The 17,458-nt window shown below is 55.2% G+C and overlaps 1 protein-coding gene across 1 annotated transcript in view; it reads left to right on the top strand.

The window, feature by feature from the left end:
- Positions 1-3,479: 3,479 nt before the first annotated feature.
- Positions 3,480-17,458, top strand: part of LOC122383052 (protein patched-like) — a 37,479-nt gene continuing 23,500 nt past the window's right edge. The window contains exons 1-5 of the mRNA XM_043369149.1: positions 3,480-3,764; positions 6,324-6,516; positions 15,255-15,444; positions 16,959-17,028; positions 17,344-17,441. Of these exons, the coding sequence (XP_043225084.1) occupies positions 3,615-3,764; positions 6,324-6,516; positions 15,255-15,444; positions 16,959-17,028; positions 17,344-17,441 (701 nt within the window). The 5' untranslated portion in view covers positions 3,480-3,614. The remainder of the gene's footprint in view (positions 3,765-6,323; positions 6,517-15,254; positions 15,445-16,958; positions 17,029-17,343; positions 17,442-17,458) is intronic.

The raw sequence follows: 17,458 nt of genomic DNA, 5'->3' as shown, positions 1-17,458 counted from the left end.
AAACGACATCTGATAATTTTCTCTCTTTGCACGTGAAGCAATTGTAAACACTGTCTACGGTGCGGGATAAGTTTGTTAATCGTCTAGACGTTTAACAAATCAGTTAAACGACATCTGATAATTCTCTCTCTTTGAACGTGAAGCAATTATAAACACTGTCTACGGTGTGAGATAATTATGTTGTTATAAATATACTCCTTTTATAACGCACACTTTACCTTCTGAAAGATCATCCCAGAGATGATAATGCATATAAGTTGCACGACAAACCGTTTAACGTCTCTTTTCACCTAAAAAACATAAATGTACAGAACATTATTAATATAGTTAAAATCTTACTGGAAATAAAGTTGCTACGCTAAGCACATGTGGATCGGAGTCCTGTCGAGTAAAATCGAACGGTCGGCTGATCAATGATTTATAGTTACCGTCGATCCGTAGACGGTTGAATTTGGGGATTCGGTCTGCTTCATCCCTGAATAGGTATGCTGCATCCCGAGTCGATAGCAGCTCATTTAGCTATTTGACCATTCGAACAAAAAACTAAAAAGCAACTGTCGCCTCACCCTGCATGTGCCAGTTGGCCAGCTACAAAAAATATATTACACATATGACTCAAATGATTGAAATCACAGCTATTTTAATCCTCCCAAATCCACTCACCCATGTTGCACATGCCAGCGAACTAAATACCATGAACTTCAGGCATCGTGTATGACAGCCCCGGTAAACACTTCACGACACACAGGCCGCAGTCGAGCACATACGGTTCCAGCCGTCAGCCCGTGTCGATTGGGACCGGTGAGCGGCTGTCTCCGATACCTACCACTCGGGAGACTGCAGCGGACCACAGAACGGGAACACCGAACGGCAAACCTGTGACGGGAGTGGAACGGGGTGGGGTCTAACGTTTATAGCCTCGGGTCTAACCAAACAGGTCGAACGCTAGTAGATCCAGGGCAGGGGCGGCGCCACGGGTTTTCGATAGGGGGGGACGGGGACGGGGGCTTGCCTAACTGAGAATCCCAAAAGTAGATACTGATCGTGTATGCAAAAAAAAAAACGAGGCACGTAACGCCGCGAAACTTGGCAAAGCCCAAAACACATCGAATGGTGCATCCCGTTTCCAAACTTATCATAGGACAACTATAAGATCGATCACCTTTTCAAGCATCCTTGCCTCTAAATCAAAATTTGCAGTCTTGCCAACTCAAAGCTGGTTTCCTACAAGCTGCGAATTGCTTAGGTATGAGTAGCAGTGCCAACTACTTACGTTTCGTACTTTCAAATTTTCGATCTTGCGTCTGGTCAGCTTCATGGCTTCATCATCATATAGTCATGGAGGAAAAGTGGGAATGTTTTCTGCTCTGACAAGTGCGCCAAAACTGCAATATAATTTCAGAATCATGACATCACCACCTGATCCATATGCAACGGGCAGGGTGCAGCTAATGGCTAGCCGTCAGTGGTCATGTCATCGGTGGTCACTCAAAAGGTCATGCTAGGTCATGGAAGGTCACCAGCCGTTATTTGATCACACTTTCTGATGGATTTTACTTACCAAGAGCTTCAAGGGAAAAACGAGCGCATGCCGCATGCACCGTTGAAAAAATTGAGTGAAAGGGTCTCAGGTCCGGCGACCTCTGCAGGTGAAGTGCCCCAGGGTAGGATTCCGGTCCTTGTTGATTAACTTCGTCAAAAATTGCGGTACATAGAGCTGTGATGTCGGCACCATTGTGTTCGTCATGATCGAGCTGTCACGACCTGCATCGTTCTCATATTCACCCTCCAATCGTAACAACTACAGCAGGGATTGGCAAATGGCGTGGCACCCCTTTGGGAGGTAATGAAGGTCTCTTGAAACCTCATCCCTCATCTCTTTAGCATCAGTGGCTCTCCTTATGGAACAGGTTTCTTGACTGGTCTGTTTCACCCCAGAATTCAAAGACTAGTCAAGGTAAAACCGAGCGCACCACAGTGAGCACAATTTGATAAGCTGGTGTATCTCAATTTCATGTAGAACCTTTCACGTATCACGTACCTAAAACCCTTTCGTGCACTCATGCAAAAGCAACTGCCATGTTTCAACAGCTGGTAATGGCATTTTCACAGCCGCTGACGTAAGAAGGGGAGGGAAGGGGGCTTGATTAGACCCCCAGCCGTTCGGCCGCCGACCGAACTTAGTTTTGCAGAAAAAAAAACGAGTGCTATCGAACCCCTTGACGAGAGGGTGCCGATGCTACCCAATTATAAGATCTTGGGCTACGGCGTGCTTTTTTGGTCCTGCCTGTGATCTATCCGAACACTTCTGCCCACAAGTGCTGGGTTAAATGGCATATATTTCAAATGGTTCCTGTGGTAGAGCTGCCATGCTTGAATTTGACTAATTAGGAATGGAAAATATCCATATAGTAACGGAAATCTATGGAATTTCAGTAAACTTGGTTTTGTCGGCAATGTGGTCTGGCAGTGGGGTGGGGGAGGTAATAAACCCTGTCTGGCGCCCCAAAAAGGGGGGGCACGATCCCCGAGGCCCTGCCGATCACCTTATGACTACAGGCATCACAGCTCCACACCTTTTGCAGATGGCCAGGACCCCCTGCGATACATCCCAACAGCAATCTTTATTCAGAACCTGTCTTGATTAACCAACGATGCATTAAATGCGACGGATAACTCTACAATGCATTATTATCAACTATTGAACGGACCTCGCCGATAGGGGGGTACTGTACCCCCCTAACTTTCGATAGCGGGGGACCTGTCCCCCCCGTCCCCCCCGGTGGCGCCGCCCATGATCCAGGGGGCGTCTTCCTGAGGGTGTTTCCTCCAGAGGCCAAAAGTGGCCACTGGCCCCGTCGCCTGTAGTCCGTTTGTGGTTTGCTGGTGGTCTTTGTTGTGCAGTTAAAAGCAAACTTGTTTGACAATAGTTGCGAAGTTTTCATTCTATTAAAAAGCCGCCAAATTTTCAACGTTTTCGGGAGCTATAGGGAGGCATTTGCCCTAAGTTAAGTTCCAACCCCATGGTTAGGTAATAGGTACCATCCGATCACCCGATTCCGAGAGCCAAATTTTATCGTGTTCTTCAAAGAAATGATCGTCTTCATTTTCGAAGCGTCCTAAATTTCGCAAATGCGTGCGAGCCGGGGGCTATTGTTACCAATGACCGCTTCCACCCCCACCCCCCACATTCCGCGAGATCTTCCCGTGTGAATTTGACGCATCAGTCGGGGAGGGGGCAGCCCCTCCCCCCCCGCGGCTGACGCGGGGCCACCGCACCACGCCAGTAAACGCACTCGCCGGCCGCCGTGCCGGCCGCCATGTGTTGTTTATTATGGGGGGCTGGGAGGCCGAGCGGCTGACCGCGTGTGTGGTCCGCCGGCCGTTGCTAGGAGACGGTTCGCCGCTCGACCAATGAGCGAGCCGGACGGCGCGGTGTGGCCGCCGCCGTGCGCCGAGAGCGCCGCGCGCGCGCCAGTCGAGCGCGTGCTGCGCGTGTGTGAGGGTGAGGGATCGTTCCGCGGAGAGGTGACGGAGGTGACGGTGTGCTGGTGGCGGTGACCTCCGATGCGCCCGCGGGCGGTGACCTAGCCGGCGCGGCCGGTGTCAGTGATATGACAGTGAAGGGCAGCGGCGGCGGAACGCACGTGGACGCGGAAAAGCAGCTCGAGCCGCCTCCGCCGGACTCAGTGAGCTGCAGCGATGAGTTCCTGCTGCGGCCCAGCTGGACGGACGCCCGTCTGGCGCTCCGACAGGTCAACAAGGTCAGTGACACGCCGGCGGATCAAGGTCGGTGAGCTAGGCACCGATCGAAACGGCCTCAGTTCGTGGAACAATTAGCAAACGCAATCCGCTGTCTGTCTTCCTCTTCATGTGAATGGTTTTCGCTTTTCGGGAGTATTATTTCAGTCATTGCTTTGGCAAAATAGGAAACATTTCGTTTTATTTTCTGATCCCTGGCGGGGTCGTGGCTAGAGTAACAGTGTAGCGTTCGTCTACCTTTCATAGGTACCTACCGCATTCCTCACGAACACCGCGATTGACAATGCCGGTTATTTTTATGAGAGAAGATTGGCGTGCTCAATTCCTCAAATTAGTGCAAATGAGTTGGTCAGTCTCAAATTCCCATCTTCGCTCAATCTAGCCATTTTCCATTGAGGCTGGTCCCGAGCACGCGACTGGGGGCGCTCCTCAATAACGTAACAGTCGGGCGGCGCGGCCGTTGGCGGCTGGCCCGTCCGTCCGGCCTCTGACGCCTCGCGCCGGGAGACCACCCACGAATGGGAGGGAGACGGTGACCCCGCGCCCGGGCCGGGCCCTCAGCCGTGCCCGCCCCTCCGGTCCCGCTGACAGCACTTCGCAGGGGCTATTTTTACCCGAGTCACGGCTATATTAGGGGAGACGGTCCCCCCGCCGGAGTGGGGAAGGTCGCCTGGGAGGGGCGTCCGAGTCTGACCAACGGATGTGCTGGAAACTGAGATACGATGGGCTTTTAACACCTACTGCGCAGCTGAAATCTAAAGGCAGACACATATCTGCCATTAAGTCATTCATTGGCTCGTGATGTCATTCAACTTTCATTCATTGATTTGGTGATGTCACTGATGTGATACGGTATTTTTAGGTTTTGGATTACGTGACTGACACCGGGATGCTGAGCCGTAACCCGGCTCGGTCACGGCTCGACTGCGACACCCGCCACCGGTGGTTTCCGGGAACCCCCCGGGCTGCACGCTCGGCTGCCGCCCGTGGTTCCCGTGGTGGGTGGCGCGATCAGACGTCAGATTCGGCTTATCTTTTTCTTGCATCGGTCCAAATAAGCGCGGTCGCAAATTGCAGATGTTCTGATACGAGCCAGCTGTCTGGCCACCCACCGACCGCCGGAAGGGAAGGGTGGATGGTGCTTGTAAGACTTCATCCTAGCTTTTAGCCCGGCTGTTGAAACACCACTCTGACCCGTCCCAGGCCCTGGCCGCTGGCGGAGTGACACAGGCACGGGCCGCCGATCCGGGAGCGGCGCGCTGGCCGCGCTCAAACAATAACCATCCGCCTTCCAAGTTAAACATTCCGCCGGGTGTGTGTCGGCTGCATCCATCATAGCGGCTGGGCGGGGAGCGGCCGCCGTCCGGCCGCCTCAGAGGGCCCGGCGCCGGCCGCCGCCGACCGGCCATCAAAGCTGCCGCCCGGAAATAGTGACACCGGCGGCCGCTGGGTGGTCCTCCGGCCCCGGCGACCACTGACGGCCGACCGGCACCGCCCTGCCGAGCCCGACAGACGACGGGGCCTGTACGGGGGCCGGACGAGCCGTAAACGCCCAGGACAGGATAGCTTGACCAGGATAGGACGGTTAGAACCCAGACTGTGCAGAGAGGCCCAGGGAGATCCTGTCCTGTCCTAGGCAAAGGCGCCGTTGAAAAACGTTGAACTAATTGGGCTAGCGCAAGTGTAGTATGCGTCTCGGACGGAATTCAGTGCGAGCATCTGTCTCTGCCTGGTGCTTGCTAATAAATATAACAGGGTAGGTAATACAGAAGTTCAGCCTTCTTGGACTGTGTGTCCGTGAGATCGGTAAAATCCAAATCACGACCCCCGCGGGCTCTTCCACGCTTTGGCCGGAAACATTAGACCCGCATTCCGACACTGAACTCCTTTCCTACCCACACACGACACGAATGGCTGCGGTCTGTCCCGAGCCCGGGGTATGACCCCCGAGACGGGTAACTCGCTGTGAATCAGCCCTGGGCCCACGTGCACGGCCGAGTCGGTCGCGGAGCGTCCCGGACCGTGTATTTATCGCCGGACCTCTGGGCCGACACTGGCGATTAGTCGACGAGCGACATGGCCGGCCAGCCCGGGTGACACGGTGAATGAATAAGGCATCAGCCGGCGTCTGAGGCGCCGCGGCGGCGAGGGTGGCCGCCCGTCTCAGCGCACTGCTCCGCTCGGATGGCCGCTATTAATTGCACCGGGCCGCGGCTGGGAGGTGCCGCAGAGGCTGCTCGGTATTCCGATGGTGCAGCGGCCGACTCATTGTTTGCCCCGTGTTCAAAACAAGTTACACACACTGGACTGACCGTACCACCGTGGGGTACGTCATAAATAACCGATTTTATGTGTTTTAAATAGGCAAGAGCGGTCTTTATTGTTAAAGTTGTACCGCTACACCACCAACAGCCACACGAAGAACTCAGAAATGGTGCGATGGTCGTTCTTATGCTGAGAAACGTGTTGTTCACCCACGAGCCCCATTCTTCGAGCAGCCCGGTTGAATCGCCTTCCCCTGCCTCCCCTGACCTCCCTCTGACCCCCCCCCTTTGTTGCAGGGTCACGCCGAGGGGAACCGGGCGGCGCTGTGGGTGCGCGCCCACACACAGAGCTACCTGTTCCACACGGGACGGCTGGTGCAGAGCCACGCCGGCAAGATTCTGTTTGTGGGCGTCCTGCTGCTGGCCACCCTCTGCATAGGACTGAAAAACATTCCTCTTCAGACCGATGTGGAGGATCTCTGGGTGGAGGGTAAGTACCGCAGACTGTAGGCGGCCTGACGTGGTGATGTGTGGTGTTTGTGCACGGTGCGCCAAACATTGAGCAATTTGGCAGTGTCGCCAGTTTGCACGGTCATCCTGCTCACGTGATGATCTGTGTATTTATGATGTAGATCAAAGGAAACTTGGGTCGGAAACACGGAGGTCCCCAAGCGTTTTCGTAACTTGAGTTATCCCGCGCCCTGATGGGGGGGGGGGGGCCATTTTGGCCCCCCCCCCTGTGGTTTTTCTTAAATAGCGAGAAAACGGCGGCGCCAAATTTTGGGTACCTTACCGGGCATCAATTTGACACCTTCACACAAAATTTCAAGTCACAGGTCACCTCAGGTCAGGAGTTATTGAGGTCAAACTGAGGTCATGTTCGAGTAAAAATGAGCAAAAAACATGACATCTTTAAACGCTCACAAATTCTACAGTTAACAAGTAATTTTAAAGTTCTTTATGTGGTTGTGTAGAGAAAAGACGGCGCTACAAAACTGCTATCTCGGATTTTCGAAATTTTGGGATTTTGACCCCAAAAATTCAAAAAAATTGATTTTTTTAGAAAAACTCAAAAAATTTCCAAAAATTTTTCGAATTTCGAAAAAACCGAAATATATGTGATAGTCCCTGCGCTCTTCGATATACATACCAAATTTTAGATCGATACCTCTTTTTTTGGCCAAGTTATAGCGAAAAAACTGTTAAAAATTGATGACGTCAAATTTTTGAACTCAATTTTTAGCAATTCTAGACCTCGTAGCGCAAAACGGAGACCACCATTGAACTCCCCGTGACAAGCTGCATCGAATCGATACTCATTTTATGCAAAAATATCAACTTTGAAATTTGACCTAATTTGACCTGACCTTGACCTGACCTTGACCTGACCTTGACCAAAACGTGACCTAAGCTGGCCCTAAAGTCTGTCTGACCCACATAATCGCATTTGTCATGTAAAATGGACCATAAAACATGTATCACACGACACTTTCATATTGTGACCCCCCAGTGACCTGACCTCTGTGACCTGACCTGGTATCAGTGACCTCAAATAGCAAAATATGTGTTTGAAGAACATTTCCCCATCGATGATTTTCAATGAAATGCATTTTACTCGATTTTACAACGCATTTCTTGAAATGCCTGTAAACGGTGAAAATTCGACCTTTGACCTGACCTGTGACGTCATCGGTTTGACCGAGGTCAATGAAATTGGCTCACAAGGTAGTTCCCCGTTGGGACTATCCAACACCGTTTACCGCTTGTCGCTATGTTGCGTGGTTCTCGAGATCTGAGGGGGGGGGGGCCAAAATGGCCCCCCCCCCCATCAGACCGCGTTGCTCGGCAGACCCCATCTGGGCGCGGGTTATCATCGGTACAAATTAATTGATGGCGATCGTTTTGAGAAATATCGGACATATTTAAGGTGAGACCGGACGAGAGGTTTCCAGACGTAAAGACTCGTGACTCAACTAACGCAGTGTCCACGCTAGCTCCACATATAAACGCAGAGACACACCATTCTGAGAGCCGGACGGCTGCCTCATCCCGCCGCTGCCGCTGTTGTTGGTATAGCGTCGGCGGCGGTAGCGTCGGCGGCTCAGCTCGGCCCCGGCGCGTGTGCCCCCGGCGCAGAATTGAGGTGTCTGCCCCGGTGATGAATTAATGTTAATTGGCGCCGTGCTCGGTACGCGTCGGACGGTGTTTTTCGCCGGCCTCCGATCGCTCAATGTCGACGCCGCCGGGAGGCAGAAAAAACAGCTGCGCCGCGCCTCGCACCTTTTTCACGGGGCTGTGTAAATCGACTGCCTGGCAAACAGATCGGCATGCATTCGTTTGCGTTGTTGTACTTATAAGTTATTTATTTAAAATGGAATGTATTTTAATTTTCCTAATGATTGCGCATTTGAACAATGTTAACGCTTGGTCTCAATGTGTCTCCTGTATAAAACGTTTCTTGATTAAGCTTTCACATTTGAGAAATGTGTATATGAGGAGAAATATCGCCGCTGTCGTTGATTATAAAACAGAACCTTATCAATCTTCTCGCTAATCACCCGGCGTCACAACCGTTCACCATGCGGTTTGCTCACGTCAAAACGGACACTGCAGCTGTCGGGTCTGTCCAAACCACCGCCTGCCCCGGTGTCCGCTGCACGGTCCGGTGGCGGTGGGCGGATTTAGGAGACCGTGAGCTGCTCCAGCGCTGATGGACGAACCTCTGTAACACCTGGGAGGGGGTCAAGTCGGCTCAGCGGTGCTCCTGGACAGCCGGAGGTGAGGGGGGGGGGGGCTGGGTCAGTGAACGAGCAGGCGTGACGGCGGGGGAGACCACCCATCCAGTACAGAGACGGGATCCCAACGGGGTGAACAATGGGGTGCAGGGAGAGCTAAGGGTTATTACATTCGGTGTTTTTTATTTGAATTATTTTCTTTTCTTTTTCTTTGTTTGAGATTCCGTTCTTGGACGACCCATGCCACGTCGCAATTACATCGTCAGATAGTTACATCAGTGTATCCAGGTGCACTTTTTCATCCGGCGGCACATCCTGTTGTTACTCTTCCCTCTCCGGTCTCCCTTTGTTCTCTCCGTACTTTTTCACGCATGTTTTCTGTCTTTCTGCTCCCCTCTTCACTCTCTCCATTCGCGCGTTCGTCCGTTTCCGGCGTCATCCGTCTGCTGCCGGACGTTCTGACGTGCCGTGGCCGCTCTCAACCTCTCCTGAGTCCCTTTCCTAGTCCCTCCTACTTCAGTCAGCCCTCGGCCGTCCCCAGTCTCCTCTCTGTGTCTCCCTCTATCTCCAGGTCGCCTCCACCCTCCTCCGCTCGCCGCCGCCGCTGTTTTTGCGCGCGGCGCCAGAGTCGTCTCCGGTGTCTGCGCGACGGTTTTGCGGAGCTGGTCGCGTGCCGCGCGTCTGTTTTTGCGGTGGCGCGCCGCCGCGTCGTCGCCGTCGTTTGGGTCGTCGGCGCCGACGATGTACTGGCGGCGGCGGTGGGGCTGGGGGTGGGGGTCTGTTTGTTGACCCGGCCCTGTTTGGCGACGGTGCGGTGATCTGAGTCGGGTCTGGGCCGGCTCAGATTGTGACCCGGGAGCGCGGGATCCCGGACCGGTGTGTTGCTTGAAGGTACGGTGTACGCCCGACCATTGTGGAGAGGTCGATAGACCGGCGTATCTTGGTTTTTCTCTCTGTGAGCGAGGTAGTGCGATCATGAGTCTCACAAGAACTGAACTTCTTTGTCTTATGTTAATGCTCCCATGCTGACTTCTCACTAATGTAACGGAGCCAGCTGATCGATGCCGGCTGTGTTTTTATTTGTCAGATCATCTGTCGGCCGGGGTGTCGCCGTCAGTTTTTCTTCCATGACTTTGATGATGATGTTTGGCGCTCTACCAAAGAAGATATTCCCGAACAAAAAAGGACCTCAGACACACGCCATGGGGCGTCAATTCTGTTCGCACAGACAGACGTTTACCTTACCATTCCTGCATACTGCATAGTCAAGCTATGACCGGCGCATTCATTTCCGATGTGCTCGCGTCATGTGCTATCTCACAACATGTGAGAGTGGGTCGGTCGCAAGGTTGTCTATCGCAACAGCGCGGCTGCTGACACCGACTCGGGGTCAGAACCTGACCTGCTGACTGTTGGAGCCGTCTCTGGCCCGCTTCCCATCCGTTCCAGCCTATCCGCTGTCTACTTTAGCCTAACCCTGGCTGCCTCTGTCTTATTCGTGTCCGCCTCAGACCTTTGTCATCCTCCGTGCTGTCCAAATTCGCCTCTGACCCATCTCTGTCCACCTCTATCGACTGACTCTATCCTGCTGTCTGAGCCCGACAGTCGGCCGGGCGTCTTTCGGTACTGTCTGCGGATCAAAGACCCACGTCGGTCCGGGTTCGGCCTGGCCCGGGGTTGGTCCGCGCACCTGTCTGCCAGTAATGGACGGCTATCCGTGTGGGGGCAGACTGATCAGACGAGCTGGCTCGTGGGCCGAACTCCACCGCACTGCACAGTTCAAGGGATGTTGACTGTTAGGGTCTCGGCTGGATTCTTCCTAGATCCCTTGGGAACAGCTGGCTTCAGCGCTAGCTAGTTCGAGGAAGAAGGGGCGATGGCCCAACATTATTAGACCTCCTTGAAGGCACTAAGTGAATACTGACAGCAGAATGGGTGTTCTTGATTGTGGTGACGTCACCCTTTTCGGAGACCTCATTGTTTGTGATTATCCAATCATCATAAAATGTTACAGGTAGACAAGCGCAATGAAAACAAAGCTTTGTTTAGATATGTGGGCTGAACAGTGCAGGCCATTGTGTGTCAGTGTCGTTCTGCATTTCTGGAACGTTATTATGACCAGCATTAAAGTGGAACATGGGAATACATCGAAGAGCGTATTGTTGATCCCCGCAGCCCAGGACGGTACTGTCCAGCTCAGTGAATATATCGCCGGCCGAATGTGCTGATTTGCATGAACACGCGGCGAGTCTTGTTCGTCTGTGATGTACACTCACAGGGGTCTGAGTTATGATACACCCGTGCGAACCGGCCGTAGTAAAACCGGTAGTAAACCAGGCTCAGTGTCTCGGAGCAGTTACACGCCCGGGTAAACCGCGTGTGATCAATCATAAACCGGCCTGATCTGGCGTAAAGGACGGCTGGTTTACCGGGCATGAGGCGCACATTGCTGCTTTGTTCACCTACCTGGGACAATTCGGCGCAGTGCTAAGATACCGATGCCGTTCACGTTTGCGTTGATTTGTGTATGCAGACTACATTTTTGACGTTACGCTTTCATAAGGTCCAGCTTAACGTGGTCGACGTTATATTGTGTTTCTCGCTGGGATCTGGATTGTATCCCTTGTTGAATGAATATCCGGCACACGTCGAGGCCTTGAACCCTTTATTCAGAGTTAAACCTTCCTGTCTACCCTCGTGGAGACAGGAGATTATGTGCGACGGGGCAGAAAATGATATTACGATTGGCGGCGCCGCGGTGCCGGCGTTATCCTCTGGCCCACTCGGCTCTTTCCCACGTGTTGAATGGACTGAGCGTACCTGGCACTAGAGACGCGAATTTGGGGTTACATCAGCCCTCGGATTACCGGCTGGACCGGGAGTTCTGTGGGTTTATGTGTCATTGGACGAGCTAAGCTCTGTTGTATAATATCCAGTTAAAGCGGATAACTCTTCAGGAAGAGTTATCTTTATTGTTTGGTTATCCCATGTTTCCTGGGCATTTGTTTTATAACGTCGTTGTATAATAAATCATTTCTGACTTGTAGAAGTCACAATTCTGAACAAAAGCTCTCTTTACGAGATTTTTTCTTGCCAAGTCGTGTTCCTTCACTGTAAATTTCAAAGTTGTCACAAGAGATCGGCTATATGGCTCACCTAGCACATCGAACTGACACATGCAGCAAGCTGGCCAGTGCAGTCCTCCCTCCTCTCCCTTCCTCTGCTGCTCCTCGCATCTTCCTGGCACCTGGCGGCGCTCCGGCCGTCCTCCCTCCATCCGCGGTCCCTCGGTGGACGACTCTATTGAGACGCGCTGAATGGGGAGGCCTCCCCGCAGCGCGGCCGGCCCGCTCCCCCGCCTCCCGCCCGCCGGGGCCGGTCCTACCTGCCGGGCTGGGGCCGTCACGGATAACATGTTCATTGTGTGCTGCCGCACCGCGCCGGCACCTGCCCTGAGAGTACCGCGGTACCGCGAGGTGCCGGGGCCACGGGAACCAAGGTACACGTACTGGGACCCGGGATCGTAGGTACGGCGGTACTGGTACCCGGTACCTGTGAAGTTACAGTCCGCCGGTACATACCTGCCCTCTGTCTGCCTGGGTACCGAGGCACTGGGACCATGGGTACCGACTACCGAGGTACCGGGACCATGGGTACTGCGGTACAGGCACTCGGTACGGCACTGGGTACAGGATGTCACGCGGTAGGATGTAAGACACCCTCAGCGGTTCTGACGCCCCGTGCCGATGCCGAGGAGAGGCTCGGGGACCATGGCGGCACCTGGCGCAGGGGGAGGGTGTTCTGTGCTGTGTCCCGATCATTGATTGTGTTGGACATGACCGATGATGCCGGCCGTGCCGTATATGCGATGCCTGCCGACGAGGGCTCGGCATGAGATGCCGAGACTACAGAACCAAGGTGGGAATTCATATGGTCATGTCATATGGTCACTGGCACGGATGTCAATTGCTCACTTGGTTCTGTAGGTATGTGATGATGCAAGTCTAGAGCTGTTGAATGTAGACTTCCGGCATCCATGCAACATGCCTCTCCGAGAAGCCGTGAGTCTCAATTCGACTGCCGGGGGCCGTCATTAAACGGCGATTAGTTCCCAATCTGTCACGGTGGTGTGGCCGCCGGCAGCGGCGGCTCCGCTCGGCCGGCGTCAATGGAATCACGTCCGACGCTCGGCGCAGAGCCGGGCGCCGGCGCTTTGTGTCGGCCGGCGCCGTCACGTTCTCATCTGTGCACCGCGGCCGGCGGCGGCCGAGCGGGCCCTGGCCGCTGCTCCGGCGGATAGGACCGATTTCCGAGGAGGCGGGTGAAGCAGACGTGACGATGTCCATCAGCGGGGCGATTGTTTGGGCCGAGTGAGACATCTCGAGCAGCAGAACTGCCCGCGGTTCCGCGCTCTCATCTGTAGGTCGGGTGTCCGCTCCCCGGGCCGGTGGTTCCCCAGGTGTCCGCTCGGCGGCGCTGCGGTCGGCGCCGCTGGCGGCTCGGACCCCCTGCGAGGCCGCGCTGTTCGACGGCCGTCCGCCGGCCGGAGATAAATCTGAGAGGAGCTGCGTGCCCGCCCCCCGCCGGCGGCGGCCGCTGCAGCAGCGCGCCGCCGATAGGATCGCGCGGCCGTGCGCGGCTCTGGGCCGCCGGGCCGGCGCACCGCGGGCGTCCGTCTCAACCACGGCGTTTATCGTTCATTACGTCTCATTAAAGGGTGAACCGCTGCGCGCTCGGGCCGCCGCTGGCCCATTAAACGAGATTCTGGGTGGGAGCCGTCGCCGCGCGCCGGTCCGGCCCGACAAAAACGGCTGCCCGAGGAGGCCGGCCGACCGGAGCGGATCCGGAGCGGCGCGGCGCGCGCACGGACGGTGGGCCGCGCAGGGCGGGTCGGCCGGCCTGTCGTACCGGGCCGCTCGGCGCCGCCCCGAGTCCGGTGGTCGGCGCGCTGAGGTCCGGCCGCCGGCCGTTTTTGCCCCATCCTCTGCTCTCCTCTGCTCTCACTGGCGCGCGGACCGTCTGGGACGGCGGTAACGAGGCCTCGTTACCCGGGCGGTCGGTCGGCTGACCGATGGTCAGACCAGGTGGTCACCGGCGCCGTCAGGGAACGGTCGGCGTCGGCCCCAGATGGAAGGGTCGACCGGCCGTCACGGAGAGGGATGCCGGCCATTAGCCGAGACGGCCTGTTCGGGGCGCGTCAGTGTCGGGCCGACACCGGGAGATAGCCGGCACTCCCCGGACCGTCTCCGCCCGTCTCCGGAGATTGTCCCAAATGGACACATACGCCTCGTATCAGTACGCTTTACCTGGGCCGTCCCGCCGTATGCCGTCTCATTACATCTCTCTCCTTATAGCTCGTCTGAGTCTCACAGCAACTCGTTTACTGCACCTATCTTCAGACCGTCGACCTCCGTATAGCGGACGGGTCGTCTCGGCCGCTTGTATCTCCCCGTCTTTGCCTCCATCGTCTGCCTCGGCCGCCTGTCTCTCTGTCTGTCTCTGTCTCCGTCGCTGTCTCTGTCTCCACCTCTGTCGTCTGTCTCCGTACCGAGTCGCGCCACCCGCGACGCCCTCAGTGTCTTTGACCGCGGTCTGCGACGGCCACTGTTTGTTGACGTTGAGCGCCGTCCGACTCTCGGCGAGTGGCGTTTAACAGGGCGACGTTTGATTCACGCGTGTTGCTGCTGCTGGTCGCTCAAAGGTTTGTTATCGCCCCCCCCCCCCGTGTACCGACGTGGGGTCCGCTGGCCCGTTATATTGGGCGGGCCGTGACTTTTATCGGTAGGTACCCAGTGTTTGGTTTGGGGATAGTTTGGTTAGGTGTCGCCGTTTGACGCCACGCAATGAACAGTTCGATGACGCGCAGTAGCTGTGGGACTTTTTAATGCGTCTTTAGCTCGACTGTTTATCTTTGGTAGCCGTAAGCACCATTCGTCAAGATATCTGCGTTGATTGATCTCGAAGTTTGACCCGTACGACATGACATAGGCATGGCTCTACGTGATATTCGTTCGTGCCGAGTTATTTCTATGGCAGGGTAACGATTGCCGTGTACGATTGGTGCAGGTGGCATGATCTGACCTGAATCGTCATTACATGGTCATCTATTATCTGATCTGACCCGATATCGTTGCCTCCAGTTCCATGACCATTGCTCATTACTGAATGACCTGACCCGGTCGTGATTTTCTCGACCTGAGTGGTGTCATTCTCGTGCTGATCTCTGGAACTTAAGAACATTATTTACTACTCTGTGAGTGTGTAACTGTCGACCTAAATCTGGTGACCTGTCCTGCCCTGCCAAACCCCCCGGTACACTCCCACCGCTGACCTGACCTGACCTAGCTTGATCTGACCCTGACCTCCCCCGGTCTTGTGTCCACTCCAAGAGTCTAGCCGACCTTCCCCGACTGCCCACCCCAGCTGACCCGACCTGACCTGAACTGCCCTGACCTGACCTGACCTGACCTGACCTCCCCTATTTGTTCGACAGAGGGCGGCCGGCTGCAGCGCGAGCTGGAGTACGTGCGCAGCAGCCTGGGCGCCGGCTCCGGCTCTCTCCACCAGATCGTAGTACAAACGCCGCGCGACGCGCCGGGCTCCGTGCTGCGGCCCGACGCGCTGCTCGCGCACCTTGAGGTCATCCAGGCCGCTAGTCAAGTCACCGTCGATATGTATGATATGTGAGTATCGAGCGGACGAATCGCGTCGACGGAAGCTGACTAAGAGAGGGTAAAGTACTCGTACGCTTCAGCGCGCTATATTGATATGTTGGACGCTTTGTTTTTGTTTTGTTGGGTTAGGCCCTTTCGGTCTGACAAGACCATTGCAGAGCCGGAAGGACGATAGGAATTAGGGGGAGACATTGGTCTGGGCAGGCACCCTAGTGAGCCGCCGGGGCTGAGCCCGTCCAGAGGACAGGCCACCCAGCCCCAAGGCACTCACTGCACCCGGCTACGGGGTGCGCTCCCTCGGGAGCAGCGGTGCCGCTCCAAGGGAGCAGCCCGCATGAGATAAAGTTGCCTGCCCAGCCCGGAAGGGGGTTGTGGCGTGGAGGAGAAGGACTTCAGTATCCTGAGGATAGAAGTACGGACAGGTGATGTTGGACGCCGCTGCTTTTGTCACAAGCCTCACTTCATTGTAGAGTGTGGAGTGTGTAGACTGCGGATCGCGGGCCGTGAACGTCATTTCTGAACTTCCTTCACATGAATTACGTGATGCCGCTGGGGTACCGTTACATTTGCCCGGGATTGACAAGTGTGTATCCCGCCGATAGCGTTATTTGGCTAATTATCAGTGTCCAGATACCTAACGTTAGTCCGGAGTCAAATGAGACCACCGGGACCTGTAGTGTAGACGAGAGATCAGGCATCTTCCGGGTTTGGGCCCAGACGGACGGGATAGCCTTAGCGCCAAATGTAAAAAAGATGCCCACATGAACGAGCGAACTAATTTCTTTCCTTCTGAGCGTGCCCGTCTCGATCTGCGGTTTTCAGTTGTCAGTGTTATGTTGGTGTCCATTGTACGAACCCGCTGACCCGAGTCGACTTGCTGGCTTCTTCCTCCGCGCAGCCAAATTACTATGCGCCGCCCTGCACGTAGTATCATTATCCAGCGGCCTCTGCGCCGGTCTGTCATTATTTGTTACTCCAAATTGGCCACATATTTCTCGTTATAACTCACTTTTGCCAATTGCATTAGCGATGTTTATCAGCGCGAGCGATAATCAGGGATCATCAGGGAAATGATTGGCACCAACGCCTGCCCAGAATTGGCACCTATTATTCAAAAAACCTCGCCGGTTTCATTCCGAACTGATTGCTGTCATAACTGGGCATTAGGCGGTGATTAGCGGCGGCCGCCGCGGCGCTGTCGGGCCGGGTGGCGGCCGGTAGTCGGTCCGACATCTGTCCGCCACCGCTGCCTGTCCGTCCGCCGCCGAAACACGATGCATCACGTGGGCGGCCGGGCGGCTGCAGCGGTGTCGGCCGGTGTCGCGGTCGGCGGCCGTGTCGGGGTGACGGCGGACAGCGCCGGCCGGCCGACGGACGACCACCCAGGGGCGGGATGATGCCACCGCCGGCCGCCCCGCTGCAGCCGCCCCTCCCCGCCCCCGGTCCGCCGGCCAGCTGCCAGCCCCCCTTCCCCCGCCCTCCCCGGGAGCACGGCCTCGACTGATGGATGTCCTCTGTTTCAGAACGTGGAAGCTGAAAGATTTATGTTTTGCGCCCAGCTTCCCCTCGTATGAAGAGCATTTGGTTGATAAAGTGAGTGGCGGCTGACTGCTGTGATATTCTGGGAGGCAGTGGAGTGGTGTAATTCATCACGCTCGCTAGTTTGGTGCTCTGAAAGCGCCTGGTTGAATGTCTTCCATTCCAAACATTCATGTTGTAGTGATCCATCACATACATTATGTCCTGTTTGAAAACGTCAGAGATGAATTCAATGCATTTTGATGTTCAGTCAATGCGCTAGCTTCAGATATTTCAATTTGTTCTCACTTATAAAATGAAGCTTCTAAAGCCAGTGTCTAAAATTAGCCAGCCTCGAGTGCCTGGGCTAACGTTGCGTTCCTTTCACAGGTGATGGAGAAGCTGATTCCGTGTTCGTTTGTGACGCCCCTCGACTGTTTTTGGGAAGGATCGAAGCTGCTCGGGCCCGACTTTCCTGTCTCGTTACCGTAAGTTGGCGCCTCAT

The sequence above is a fragment of the Amphibalanus amphitrite genome, unplaced genomic scaffold, assembly GCF_019059575.1.
Source record: "Amphibalanus amphitrite isolate SeventyFive unplaced genomic scaffold, NRLGWU_Aamphi_draft 000153F_arrow, whole genome shotgun sequence".
NCBI classification, from domain to species: Eukaryota; Metazoa; Arthropoda; class Thecostraca; order Balanomorpha; family Balanidae; genus Amphibalanus; species Amphibalanus amphitrite.
This window is presented reverse-complemented; position numbering and strand designations above follow the sequence as displayed.